This window comes from Pygoscelis adeliae, unplaced genomic scaffold, assembly GCF_000699105.1.
Source record: "Pygoscelis adeliae isolate BGI_AS28 unplaced genomic scaffold, ASM69910v1 Scaffold582, whole genome shotgun sequence".
Lineage (NCBI taxonomy): Eukaryota > Metazoa > Chordata > Aves > Sphenisciformes > Spheniscidae > Pygoscelis > Pygoscelis adeliae.
The window spans coordinates 1080465-1094669 of NW_008824281.1; the positions used below are offsets into that span (position 1 = coordinate 1080465).

Here is a 14205-nt window from a genome sequence, read left to right on the forward strand (position 1 = left end):
CACAAAGCTGCATGAAGATTCCAGCAGCTTTATCAGTATGCTGCATCTCTACAAGTCTGTAACCTTTTACAGTAGTCTGAACAACTATTCCATCCAGAAGATCACTTACATTAGGGTTTTCTTGAGGGGGTGGGGGGTTTTTTGTTTTGTTTGTTTGGGGTTTTTTAACTAGGAAGGCTCAAAATCCTGTTGCATTATTGCTGTTAATGTTTCTGTATTTGTAGGTGACACATCGGGGACCAACTCCTTAAATGAAAAGGGGTAAGGGGTAGAGAAGAACAAAAGAAAACTGTAGGGAACGCTTCCAGAACTCTCTCCTGACTCTTGGAGGCTGTGCAAAAAAACTGCTGCAAAGCAGTGCTGAATCTGGAAGAAAAAGCTGTAATTTCAAACAGAAGAGCTGCCAGCAATTCTAGGCTCAAGATCAGAGACCAGTAGTACATTCAGCGGGCATGTGGAATGAAAAAGGAAAATATCTGCAATCTAATTTGGTGTAAGGATTAACCAAAAAAAGTTACGGGAACTGGAGGACAAGTTATTGATTTTCGTGGGCATGGTTCCTCCAGGATATGATGAGCTCTACTTCCATTACAAGGCTCTGAACTGCAGTTGCAAGAGAGAGACATAAAAATTAACTTGGAATGCTCAGATTTAGTCCTACAAGTAGAGTAATTTCTTTACAACACCTGGAATCTACCCACAATCTTTATTAAAATAATCTACCCTAGCGGACTCATGGAATGTAATTGCTAGTACACTTGAGTGGACAAGGAAACATTTCACAGAGAGCTTTTTATCAACACCCAACTCTATTTAGAACTGTAATAAAAACAGTAATTGACCTGTGTTTTAGAAGAAATAAGAATTATTTCATGCCTAACAGCTTTATTTCTCTGCTGTGCTTTATTACGTTCTGCTAAATACCGTATGTAACAACTACCTTGTCAGAACAAATGATCTCTCCCAGCCTATGGTGCAACATGACACAGCCACAGAAATACTCTTTCTAATCAGTTAGTCCTGATTTTTTCCAATCGGTTGTATGTCAACCACTGGAATTTAGAAGCTTCACTTGAAGAGTTCTCATACTGTTTCATCACTTTCAGTGTAAAGATGTGGACAGGAAGGAAGCAGAAAGATGTTTTAGAGCTGGCTGGAGAACTGCTTCCTGAAAGTCAACAAGGCTTTCAGGTATTTTGGGAATCGCACACGCATACAGGACACTTTTACAGGTCTAGATTCAAGTCAGCATAAGGTGGTAGCCCAGAACAGTAAAAAGGTAAGAGTAAAAAGTCTGCACCCATTCATACAGATACAGTTTAGGCCCTCTTCCCCATCCAAACCTAAGCAGACTTCAAAAGCTTGATCCTTTACGCTACATTCTGAGGGAGCTGAAAACCTCACGCCTCCAGCCCTTGAGGACCATGGCTGCCACTGTCTATACCCTCAGCAACAGAATCAGGACATGGAAATACCCTTAACCCATCTTTGCAAGGGCTGAGAATGTCCTTGTTTTCCATTTAGGGATCAGGAGAAGACATCCTGCAAATAAACACTTCTTTTGCTCTTATGAAAGGCCTGTAACTCCTCTGCCTTTCCTCTCTTGGTAAACCGAAACAGAGATTGCAAGTACAATTTTCAAAAACATGCTCTGCTTGACTACATGAAAGCAAACTGCTTCTGAGCGATATAACTTCATAGACACCTTACATAAAGCAGAGCCTTGGCAAGGCAGCCTTCAGGAAGCTTTCAACTACCTAAGCTAGGGCAACTCACCTTGGCAAGCCCTGCTCGGTGAGCTCCTTGCGATTCAATGTAAGCAATGTATTTCCCAAAGTCCCGAAACTCCTCAAGGGTGGGACGGAAGGTCATGATCTTACAGCCAGGGTTCTGCGGACTTGGGTTTTCCGACCCCATATTTCTAGTACGGCGGCAGTGCCTGAAGAGGGGAAACAAAAAGGGAGAAAGAAAGAAGAGAGGCAGAAAAAAAAAATACTGGTTAAAACCCTTTGTTTTCTTTCTATGTTCTTTAATGAATTTCACAAAAAGGCATGGATATATTTTTCATCTCTCCTCCCTATTTCCCCAAGAAAGTATTCGTAAGTACTATCCTCTAACACGGATATGAAGAGCTTCTGACCAAAAATCCACCTAGTCTATTTGTTAGCAGGGCCCTAAGAAGGGTCAAGTATCAGGGAAGGACTGATACCAGTATCATCTGAGAGATCAAACAGGGCCTAAATATAGATCATAGACTTAACATTGCTCACTCCATTCATCATACGAAGTTGTGTCTCATCAGAATGGCAGTCACGAACAACAAACTTCTCACTACCTTCAGCACCTACTCAGTGCATGCATGAAACTAGCTGCCCCTCACAGTTTTCCACCAGAATGCTCGATCCTTTTCTATATTTAGTTACAAAAACAGCAGCTTTGGCCAATGTATTAGCTACTATGTCTTCTGTTTTTCCCATGTGCTAGGCTACATTAAAAAATCATAAAATTAGGTTTTTAAAATGTAGCTTCGTTACATTTTGATTGCATTTGCAATGTACACAAAGTGTCAGACAATTCTTAAAAGAAACGTAGATGCACAATTTCAAAACGTCTTTCAATGTAAAAAGCAGAATTCTTCAATTTACTTCAAAATTTGCGGGGGGGGGGGGGGGGGGGGAACAAACACCACAATCAATTCAGCATGAAATCACAATTTTTAAAATGGACCTTTGCAAGGTTATGATGGAAACTTGTAAGGCAAACAAAATGTTTTAATGGCATTTTGGTTGCAAACATAATTACGAAAATATTCTCCATGTCAGAAAAGCAGCTACAGCACATACAATATGCTCAAGCTATCACGAGAGGGCAGTACGGGGCTTTTAAGGAATAAAAGGTGCAGCAACACTATGTCAAATGTGACTTCTAAATCACAAGCAAAGTATGTTTGGACTTAAATTGATTTCAAACTAGCCAAGAAGTATTCCAGATGCTACTAAAAGTACTCTTTGTGTTAGGAAAAACAAAACAAAACAGAGAAATACTGTTATATCAGTGTTTTAATCAGTGAGCATGGCACAAAACACACTTCTCCAAAGAGACAGCAGATACTCTCGCCTGCCTCCTGCAATTAAAAACAACATCACACACTAATTTGGACAGACTCAACACCCAGCTCGCCCAAAGCACCAAGGTTTCCTTTCCAATTTTAACTGGGTAAAACAGGTTTTTTTCTTGTCAAAGGCAAATGAACAGTTTTGATTTGAAATTTTAGAAAACAGAAAATTTTAGAAATTTTCAGAGTAGCTTTTATGGAAAATTTATTTCAAAACAGCGGTCTGCAAGTCTAAGCCCTTCCCCAACACAGTCTTTAAAGGAATTTCATGCATAAAATCACAGCTTCCCACGTGCTCATCTTATCTTCTAGCATCTGCCTGGTGCCTCCTCAATGACAGCGTTACTGCACCCCTAAACTAAAGGCGATGTCAGAAGAGCTCTTCCCAAGCCAGGAGCCAGAGATGCAAGGCACATTCCATAATAAAAATCAAACTATAAACTCCAATATCGCACAATATCCCAGAGCAAAACCAACTGAGGAAGAAGATACCGTTTCACTCCTTTCATGCCGACAGATACTGCTAACAGCTGCATTTCCAACAGAAATTGTTGCAGCCTTAAAACAAAATGGCCCTTTAACCAACCCCTCCCATCTTCAGGGTGGCCCTGCCCGAAGAGATTTCCAACCTTGCCATACAGAAAAAAAATTGCTATGCTTCAGGGTCAACATTTTAAGATAAGAAGCATACTTGATCCATACCCACAAAAACAATCTACTACACAAATGTTTTTCAGAAATACAAAAAGAGGAAACAGCATCTCCCATCCCCGAGACGAACCATGGGAGCTGATAAGCTCCGGGCATCCATCTGCCAGAGGTTTCCTCCAAACTACTGAAAAAAAACACTGTTCACCCGGAAAATATGGCTGATCCTGGTGAAGAGTTGAAAGAAAAAGAAAAGTGACTGTTGGAGAAGTGGGACGCAGACAGAAACCATCCCCAAACTTCTATTCCAACACAATCTTACTGAGAATACTTCTGCTATTTTTAAACCGGGTCTAGAAATGCCACGAAAGTTCAGCCGAGCGGGAAGCACCAAGTCACGCTCTACAAGCAGCACTGTGCACCGGCTGACCGGGCGTATCTGGCTCCGGGAAAGGAACTTGAATTCCGTCCTGAGGATCCGTGCCAGCACCATCTGCTCCAGGGATGCCTTCCCAGTATTTGCAGCTTTACCAACAACCAGAGAAAAAAAAAATAGTCAAAGCCAGGTTTTATCCCATCTTTTCCACAAGATCATCTCCAGCGATTCCAGTTTTTATTCTATGAACTGGGAACGAAGAGTCAAAATGCATGCTCCAACAAGGGGGGGATGGGAATCAAAAACTACTTCATGCAAAGATTAATCAATTAATTAGAGGGTCTACCTGCCTCAATACAAGCAATGTTGCTTGGCACTCTGGAACTCTGTAGTGCAGAGACAGCAAAGCACAACAGATTTTTCCATGTTTAATCCCATCTCTTTATTCTAAGGAACTTCTTAACACCTACCCTAGATAATGTTTGCTGCAATGTATGTTCATCTAACTAAACTAATTAAGCTATTACAAAAATATAGCCATGGAGCACACGGGAAAGGAGAATCAGTTCAACTACTTCAGTCAGAGAAGCATCCAAAGCCCCTGCCTGTACGCGCTTCCCCCCACCAGCCCCAAGGAGCTCCAAAACACCCAAGCCACGGAGAAGGCTTTGGGAGAAAAGAATTTATTTCTTAACTACTTTGCACAGAGCAGCATTAATGTATTGTGGATAAATAGTGGCAGTATTTACTGCTACCTCCTTCCTAGCTCCCGGTTATGACGGAAGACAAGAGGTCAAGGCAGCGGGACAAGCCCAGGGCTTGCGACGGCAGCCCAGCCACGCTGCAGCTTCCTTATGGGATTTTCGGGGGACAGCCTCAATAAAATGGTGCCGTAATAAGCTCACCAGCATCACTGAGGAAGATTTCACACCAGAATCTGACTATTCTGAGAACGCTGAAAACATTTTTCATTCACGGCTCTGCCGTGAAGCGGGGTGGATGGTGACAATGTGAACAAACTCTTCTCTCTTCACTATTAATACTGAAAAGGATGATTTTGCAGAAAGGGTCTAAGCCCCCTATTAGTTCTTGAAAAGAAGTATTAAGGTATTTTTCTCAGCTGCGTGCATTCTGTTTCTTTGTAAGAGACAGTAACAACCTGAAATACTATGGAAACCTTCTAATTTGCAACCATGGTAAGGAAACACTAAAACTTGTCTCCAGAGGGATGATCTCAGTGGACACAAAGAGCTGAGTTTTTAATTTCAATGACTTTTACATGAGACTTTTCCCTCTAAAACTCATGTGAACTAAGACACTTCTGTGACTGAAATCCTACACCTGTTGATTGAAACCTTTGTACAGCAGACAAAAAGCCCAAGAAACCCAGCTGAGATCAATGACTCATGCTTGCTAAAGGACTTACAGGACAGGGAATCCTTCCTCCAGGGAAAGGCTTGGGACTTTCAGGTAGTTCCCCGCTGCTCCTCCGCTATTGATCTCGGAGGAGTGCATAATGCCAACTCATTCTCCTCTGCTTTTGAGTCAGGGGGTAACTTTGACTGAAGGTAGTGACTATTAGTGGAAACGAGCCTGCCTTTAGGCACCAGCGCTGGAGCTAAATACTGTACCTCCACCCAGGGTGCACGCCTGAAAACGTAAAGCAAACCAGTCCTGCTGGTTTGCTATAAACCCCCCGTTATCAATCCGGATTTGAACTGTAAAAAAACAGCAGAATTTATGACAGAGGACTCACTTTGTTTATACAGTAACACTGAAGGCCATCTTTAATCTTGCTGAACAAACTTAATACGCTCTCTGGGATTAGTTTCTTCGATAAACCAGAACGCTTCTACCTTCAGAGCCCTTTAAAGAAGGCACTAGGTCTAAAGGTAAACTTCTACCCAAGTGACATATGCCTTACTGCCACATACATTACACTGTATACAATTGGCAAACCCACTTTTGAACGACCTCCTGTCTCTCCAAAGGGGCAGTTTCCCACCATCAACCCCACAAAAACTCCTACTAGCTTTTTCCCAAAGGCCTTGAAGCCAGCCAACCAAAATTCAGAAAGATGAAGGAAAATGTGCTTTGGAACATATGCCTATAGCAAAAAAGAAGAAAGTAGGCGTTCAAAATCTGGTAGACAAAACCATTGCATGGAAGCCACCGGCAGCAAAAATAACTTTGTGAGAAGAGGATATATAGCATCCACAGCGACTCCACAAGATTTCACTTGGGTTGTGTTGGAAGGGGCTGAAAAGACACACGGAAATATCCTCCCAAGTGCACCCTGCAACCTGCTGCCAACCGAGAGCGGAAAATACACACGTTAGCCTGCATGCACTGGTGGTGGGCACACACGCTGGCACTGGTATCACACCCTGCTGAAGGAACAAGAACCACAGCCATGAAAATTTCACAGAATAAACAAAGCGCTGGCCACAGTTTGAAGCAAGAGGAAATTTCGCAGCAGTACCAACTTGGATAGCTACTGATCTCCCATCCACGGCCATTTGTTCTTCTCCTGTGCCAAATATGATGATTTGTGGTGCCACAGTGCAAAATGATCAGGGAGCCGACTCTGGTTACATGGCTGTGCTTTAAAACAAGGGTGTAGTTGCAGAGGTAGGACTTCTACGGCAATAGTGCAAAGCCACCATCTCAAACCACGGCCTCAGCATGCGACAAAGAGAGTTTCAAACATCTGAAACAGTTATACGAAAAGTCTTGGTGGATTAAACTTTTCTAGAAGGCACACTTATAACAAATTCTCCTCCTACAACATAGTCCCTCTTCCCCAAACAGGAGAGCCTGTTATCTCCTACATAAACTGGAGTTTGTACACGCCTAAAAATGGATTGAGGGTTACTGGCGCTCTTCAATCGAATTGCCCTTTTATTACAGAACACCGAACCTACTAACTCTTAATCTAATCAATGCAGACAACAAACATCACTGCGCTTGTAACACCAGCAAAACTGCTGTTAGCAGTTAAGAAAATTAAGTTCCACAGCTCATTACACTATGTAAGGACAGTGAATTATACACCCTTGCAGGGGACCATCTAAGGACAATGCACGCCAAACCAAGGCAGGAAAGTGTACTAAGTCCCAGATACTGAGGAGGAAAAAAAGAGCAGATATAATGAGAGGATCTAAATGAGGCACATCTGAATAGCTCAGATAATTGAAGACATAAAGAAGATGTATCCAGCACAAAGCACAAAAATCATTAATATATAACAAATTATTCGTTTCAATGCTGAAAACGTAGCAGCTCACTCTTTGGGGAAGAAATTCTGAGTGCATTCTACTCCTGAGTGGAAGAAGCTGCTATCAGGCAAATAATTTACTGGTCTAATACTTTAGAAAGACAAAGAGAGATGCCGTATCTTAAGCAAGGTTCTTAAATCATAACAACAAAATCTTAAAACCTCCCTTGCCCTCCATTTTTCATTATAACCCTCTGGATGTGTCAGAGCACAGTCAAAGCCTGGCAGCACTGCGTAACGCAACGGGAAACTCAGTATCAATGGTAACAAATTCTCTAATCTTGTTTCAACACCCGAATTGTTCAACCTTCTGTCTTCTTGCCTTACCTGGCAATTTCCCTTGAAAACTCATGTCTATTGATCCAAATACATCTACTAAACCTCCCCTGCCCTTTCAATAATAACTAGAAAAAGAGAGGTTTGACTCATCCTAGGATTCCTCATCCTAGGGCAGGCTGGACAGCATCTTAAGAATTCCTCATTACCTGGACATGGTCCCCACCAGCCAACACGACGTGCCTTACTTCACCGTCATTGAGAAGCAAGCTACCATGCATTTACCACCGTACGCTCCCTGGAAACTCCTGCAGAATGCTCATCGTGCTGGAAATCCATCCTTACCTCATCGCTTACCTCACAGTGCCCTGGCTCTGCAGCTGTACCCAGAGCTCCTCTTTCAAGTGAGACCACGCTGGTAGGACATTGTTGTTTTCCCCACAGGCATGGGCAAAACGTTAACACAACTACTTCTGTCAGTGCTTGGAAAACTGAAAAGCTGAACAAAGGACTTAAACTTGGTCATTTATCTCACTGTCCTCATTTATCTCACTGTCCTCAAACCTGTCAATCAGGTTGCAAACTTAGCTACACTCAGGGAGATGAGGCCAAGCCGGGCACTGATGGAGTGTGGGAGGAGGCAGAGCAGCCTCCCTCGCCTGCAGTAGTGGCACACTGTTCTCAGCAAAAACAAAAACACGTTGTACAGAATCAATCGGACAGCCAAGTAGCATCACAAGAAATCAGGATTCACAGCCCTGTTGCAAGTTTCTACCTCCCTCAGCTCTTTGCCAGAAGGGCTTCAAGAAGTGCTTGCGGGGGAACTTCTGCCTTAGGAACCACATCCCCAGGCTCAGACCTGTAACTGGGCTTGGGCTGCAGGCTCCCTTCAGGATTAAAAAACAAGGAAAGCTTGTGGTCTGTGAATTTTGCCCAAGCCTACTTCAAGACCCTGACAAACTTGAAATGAAAATAAGTTTAGTTTAAGGGAAAAAAAAATAAGCTGATCCTCAACTGAAAACACTGTAAAGTTACAAAACCCCAACAAAATACAGATTTCAAGTGTGCCTGAATTAACTTCTTGTTCTGACTCGCTTAGTATTTCTGAGGCATTTCACATACAATAAGGTAAGAACCCCGTTCATAAAAGAATTCTTTAAATTTACTTTTAACTCATTATTTGACTACAAAGTACCGTGGGCAAACATTAATGGAAACCTCATGTGTTTATTTGAAATGGCATTTTTTTTTGATGAATTAGGCTGGAACTCAGAGGGCAGATTCTTCTCTTTCCATCTACTTCCTTTCTCAGTAAGCCAACTAATTATACTCAAATTTACATCTAGATTCTCATGGACCAGGCACTATCAAAAGCTTCTTAGTAGAACAAAAAACAAACTTTTGCAAAACATTCAAGACTATATATGTATCTCTCTCTCTAGTTTTAGAGAAGAGGTTTATGCATTGCAAGCATAGCTGCGACAACTTTACTTTCTTCCCCTTTATTACCGAGAATCAGATTACAGCATTTAGACAAAGAGAGTATAAATGCAAAGTTTGCAGTTCGTTGTGGTGTTGCTCAGCCCAGTTTTAAATGACTGTAAGATTACAGCAAGAATTTAGAACTAACACCTTTTCAAAAAAATTATTTATATGTTCAATTCATTACATTTTTAACCTCCAAATTGCTTTGAGCCTTGTATATCCTTGATAAGGCCTAAGGAAATGTAAAAGAAGGTTTGAGAAAGAGGAACAGAGAGACAGCATTCCCATACAGGCACAGCGCGTACCCACCAGCTGAGCGGATGAAATCTACAGTGCTTGGGATTTGACAAATTAGAGTATCTTCTATTAAATTTTACACTCCACAAGGCTTCTCCAGAATTCCAGATTCTCCTGTACTTGAAATCAGGCAGCATATATAGCTCATTAAAGTAAAATAAAATTTTCCCTCAGAACATCCTCTTAGCTATGTAAGTGTACAGTTACTCATACATTTCCTCAAACTGGAGCAAAATTATTTAGTCACAAACAGCATTTAAAAGCAGAAAAAGCGTTTAGATTTAAGAGCAATAAATCTGTAAGAAATTAAAACAGTTCATTATTGCCTGAAGCAAAGTAGTCAACAGCCTTCTGTAGTGTTTATTTCTGACTAAATTCAGACTCAGTACCCAACTGTCTCCCCCCCTCAAATTCAATGTTTTACTGAATATGCAAGACAAACTCACACTAAAACCACACAAATCAGCATACCACTACTGAGACAGAATCTATAACCAGGTATCTTACAAACTTTAGTTTACTGCATGATGCAATAGTTACCGTTGCTGTCTTTCATTATCTTCCCTATATTTACTGCAAGGCTATAGAAGGAGGACAAAAAAGTACCTCTTTTTTACGTATTCCTGTTCAGTCTGAACAAGAATTCGAAGTCTCAACCCACGACACCTGAATCCAAGGCAGCAGTGGTACAAACCTTAAAATATCGTAAAGTAACGCATAGTCTATTATTCTTATCAGAAAGGGTATGCATTTCAGAAATCTTGATTACTGCACCGCTTTGTATGAAAAGGTAATTCCTATCTCAGATTAATACCTTAATGAGGACTAATTCCCAACAATCTTGCTTCAGCAAACCTGCCAGAACTACAAGCCTGCAGCAATGTTCTCAGTAACTTGCTCAACTTCTTCTCTAGGTTGCTTCAGATTTTTGTACAACAGAATTTCAACAAATGTGATTGTTCTAAGTGCTTTTGACTATTTTGCCAATGTAAAATCAAAATCTTGGTTGCATTTTTTGCACAAGGTGCTTTAGGTCCTGACTAGAGTGGGTGTGACACACTGACCCAGATTCCAGGCTTAAGAGCAGCTGCATTGCCAGAAAATGATCTACTCGGGAAGAGACTGAGCAAGAGGCAAAGCCGGCAGGCGGAAGAACAGGACCAAGAAGCATACCATAGCTCATACAGCTCCAGAAGTGCACTGCAGGAGGAATACCTATCCTCAGCTGCACCCGTAAATTACTTAAAATCCTCATCGTCACAGAGAGAAGCGGGGGGAGGACCCCACAGCCTTCTGTTAGGCATTTCATATCTCATTTCATATCCATCACACACTTCTTAACCAAAACTGTAACTGAAAGAAGTGACAATTTAAAACCTAAATTAAAGCAAAACCTAGGAGAAAACCAAGCTAGTTTCACATCAGCTTCAAGGTAACATTAGACAATTTTAATCTCTCCCCGCTCAATTTTATCCAGTTGTTCTCTCTGGAAGCTACAGCTCCAAACCTTAACACATACACCACAGCCAAAGCTGCACTGCCTGTTTTGCCAACACAGAACTGAGAACAAATATGGCAAACTTCATACAAACTTAGCTACAACAAAAAAAAAAGCGCCACAAAACACAGAGGCTCACCAAAATCCTCCCCACTACTCTGAATGCATATCGGAAGTTGTAAAGGAATATCAGAATACCTCAGGAAATCACCAACTTCCAACATTCCAACAATTAGGCCATATTCAAATACAGTATTCTTATCCAATAGGTTTAGGAAACAAAAGAACAATCCTGTATTTTCCAAGAAATTGGGAACTGTGGCTTGTTCATGAGCCTTCTGAAACAGCAAAGGGAAAAAAAAAAAAGAATTAAGTTGCAGGTCATTTTTGCCATGACTGAGGCACACACAGACTAAGTAAGGATCTTACACTACACAAAAATATTACGACAGAATACAAATGCGTTCTCACTTGTTAGCAGCCATCCAGTAAGAACATAATTGAGGAACTGCTTAATTTATAAAAGAGAATAATTTACTCCATGAAAATATAAATGAAAATAAGTACCTTAATTAAGCCATGGTAATAAGTGACTATATCCGTAAGTCGTGACAAGACAGAACATATTTGGTCCAAAACAAAGATAAAAAAAAAATCCTACCAAACAATGATCAGTTTACTGAAAAATACTGAAAATGGAAAAACACCCTTCTTATCCCCCAACGATTTTATACCGAGAACGATAACGCAACATTAATATCACTAAACCTATGCACAATGACAAGATTTCTGCCAATATTTCGCAGTGTTCAAGGATTTCAGTTTGCTAGTGCATCAAACAGACAAACCATCTTTTGATTCTTAAATAGAGAGCAAATAATTACTTCAAACAGTGCCTTGCACAGCCACAGAGAATCCTGACGGCATCCAAATATATTAAGCACATCCCTCACTCGCAGTGACATATTTAGCTGTCATCCATCTTTGATATTAACAGATGCTATATTGCAAGTAATGCTGCGTATAGCACAAGCAGACAACGAACGGACAGACAGTAACAGGCGTTGCAAATCCCTTTCAACGGCACACAGTAAAACATTAAAAAGTGAGTCAGAAAGGGTGGAAAATTCACTGGTTTGCAGTTCTTCTATATTGCCTAGAATTAATTAAAAGGAAATAAAGTTTCTAATTCTTATGACTGCAAAGAGATTTTCATAACGTGTTAACTGATGCATGGTTGTCTCAGCCTGCAGCAAGACAGAGCTATTATTTCTACTTACATGTGAACTTCCCTATTCATCGAAATGAGATGTAAACTTTGAAGGCTAATCACAGCTACCTGAATGCCAACACATTGTTTATTGTATTACAGCTGGACATCCTAGCAGAAAATAAGAATACGTAACTCTTGATAAATGTACAAAAAGGCCCATATAGCTAACTTGCTTATCCAGCACGTCTGGACAAACTGGTTTTCCCAACTCCTGTAAAATTTCTTGAGACCTGTTATACGGAAATAGTTCAAAGTTTTCACAAGTTGTCTGTATTTTTGATAATTTAAAACGCCTAGTGCCTGCAGAGCTGTAAAACAACCACTCTACGTTATCTGTTAAATGACAGGAGTTGATGGTATCACTAGAAATAGTTTTCACTTCATTTTGCTCCAACAATTCCGCTTAACAGGCCGGTTAAGTAGTTCTGAGTGCCATATTTGCCTCAGACCAATTACCACCATTATCTAGAGGAAATAGGTGGGATTCTCCCTGAAAGTGCATTTCGCTATCAACTTCTCACCAAAAGCTGAGGAAACCTCCTATGTATGTAAGGTCTTACTTATAAAAACCCATGTTCACCCTAAAGACAAACTTTGACGTGTGTATTTTGTTCTTTCGCCCATGTGTTCCAACTTACTGAAAAAAACTAACTTCTAACGTATGAGACCATATTTATTCTGGTCCCACTGGGTTGGTTAAGTGAATTACCTCTTTTCAAGGAGCAAAAAAAAGGGTGAGAGAATAATACATTACTGAGTGTTAGAGAGCATTTTTCTGTCAAAAGATGTTTCGGTGAGCGTCTCATAGGAGAACAGTAGCTCTGTAACAAGGAATCAAGTATATCCACCTACATACACTTTGCATAGGAGTAACTCCTACCACTAATGAGAAAGAAACAGCCGTCGATTCCTTTTGGCACTGGAGGAGTCAGTCTACCTGCCTCAACTTCCTTCACTTATTACAGGGGAACCTAAGAATTAGGAACTTACTGTCAAAAAACAGTTATCCCTACATACTCCAACAGTTATTTTACATAATTGCTGAAATGTAACTGTAAGTTTTAAATTCTAGTCTTTAGATTTCTAGTGATTATGTGAATTTTAACAAAACAGGAAAAGGAAACAGAACAGAAAAAAGGAAAAGTTCCTAAGAAAGAAGTGACTTATTGCATGTGAAAAGGCAAAAAAAAACCCCGCTATTAGGTTTCTGATGAACAGAGTTCCATAAAATTGACTCCTTTTGGTTAAAGGAAACTTAACTTCAGAAGGGTCAAGCTTGATATAACACGCTAATGTATTTACACTGCCCCAGCACAAAGACAACCGAGTCACACAGAACTCCAATGTTCTAGGCCTTAACAGCAACACAAAAACAGTTTGTGCCCCTGAACAGCACCCACTCCCTACAGCAGCTTTCAAAGTATAGAAGTTAAAGAACGTGTATAAAACTAAATCCAATTTGTGACTTTAACCCTTGAAAACAAAGGGGTCCAAAACAGTCTTTCTGCAATATACCTAGCTCCTAAGCAGCTATATATACCACCTTCAAGAACAAGAATCAAAGCCAGCTTTGAAGGAAAGCCAAGTGCCACCTTTAGACGAAGGGTTTCCTGAACAGTTCCTGAACAGTTTCCCCTTCCACCTCACACTACATCCCAAAAGAGCCTACTACATCTTCTATCTATTTCTTAAAAAAAGGGCAAACTGAGCAGCTAAAACCCAGGGCAAGTCACCAAAGCATGACCGGACAAACAATTTCTGCAGGCCACAACTGTTTGAGAGCCGGTCATCTCACTTCTTCACGCTGCAAGGTTTGTGCTCAAGGCTGCTCGGCAAGAGGAAGGACCTCTGCGTCTAACTACGGGTGTTTCTACTAACGTCAGGCTTATTACAAAACAAAAAAGAAAAAGAATCCGAGTTTTGGCCCCAGACTTTGACAGTCTCGGGGGCGGGGGGGCGG

General features: G+C 40.9%; 1 protein-coding gene across 2 annotated transcripts in view; it reads right to left on the reverse strand.

Moving 5' to 3' along the window:
• KDM4B (lysine (K)-specific demethylase 4B) overlaps positions 1-1936 on the reverse strand; it is an 80641-nt gene extending 78705 nt beyond the window's left edge. For both annotated transcript variants that reach the window (XM_009318406.1, XM_009318405.1), the window contains exon 1: positions 1777-1936. In XM_009318406.1, the coding sequence (XP_009316681.1) occupies positions 1777-1917 (141 nt within the window). In that variant the 5' untranslated portion in view covers positions 1918-1936. The remainder of the gene's footprint in view (positions 1-1776) is intronic.
• Between the last annotated feature and the right edge of the window lie 12269 nt (positions 1937-14205).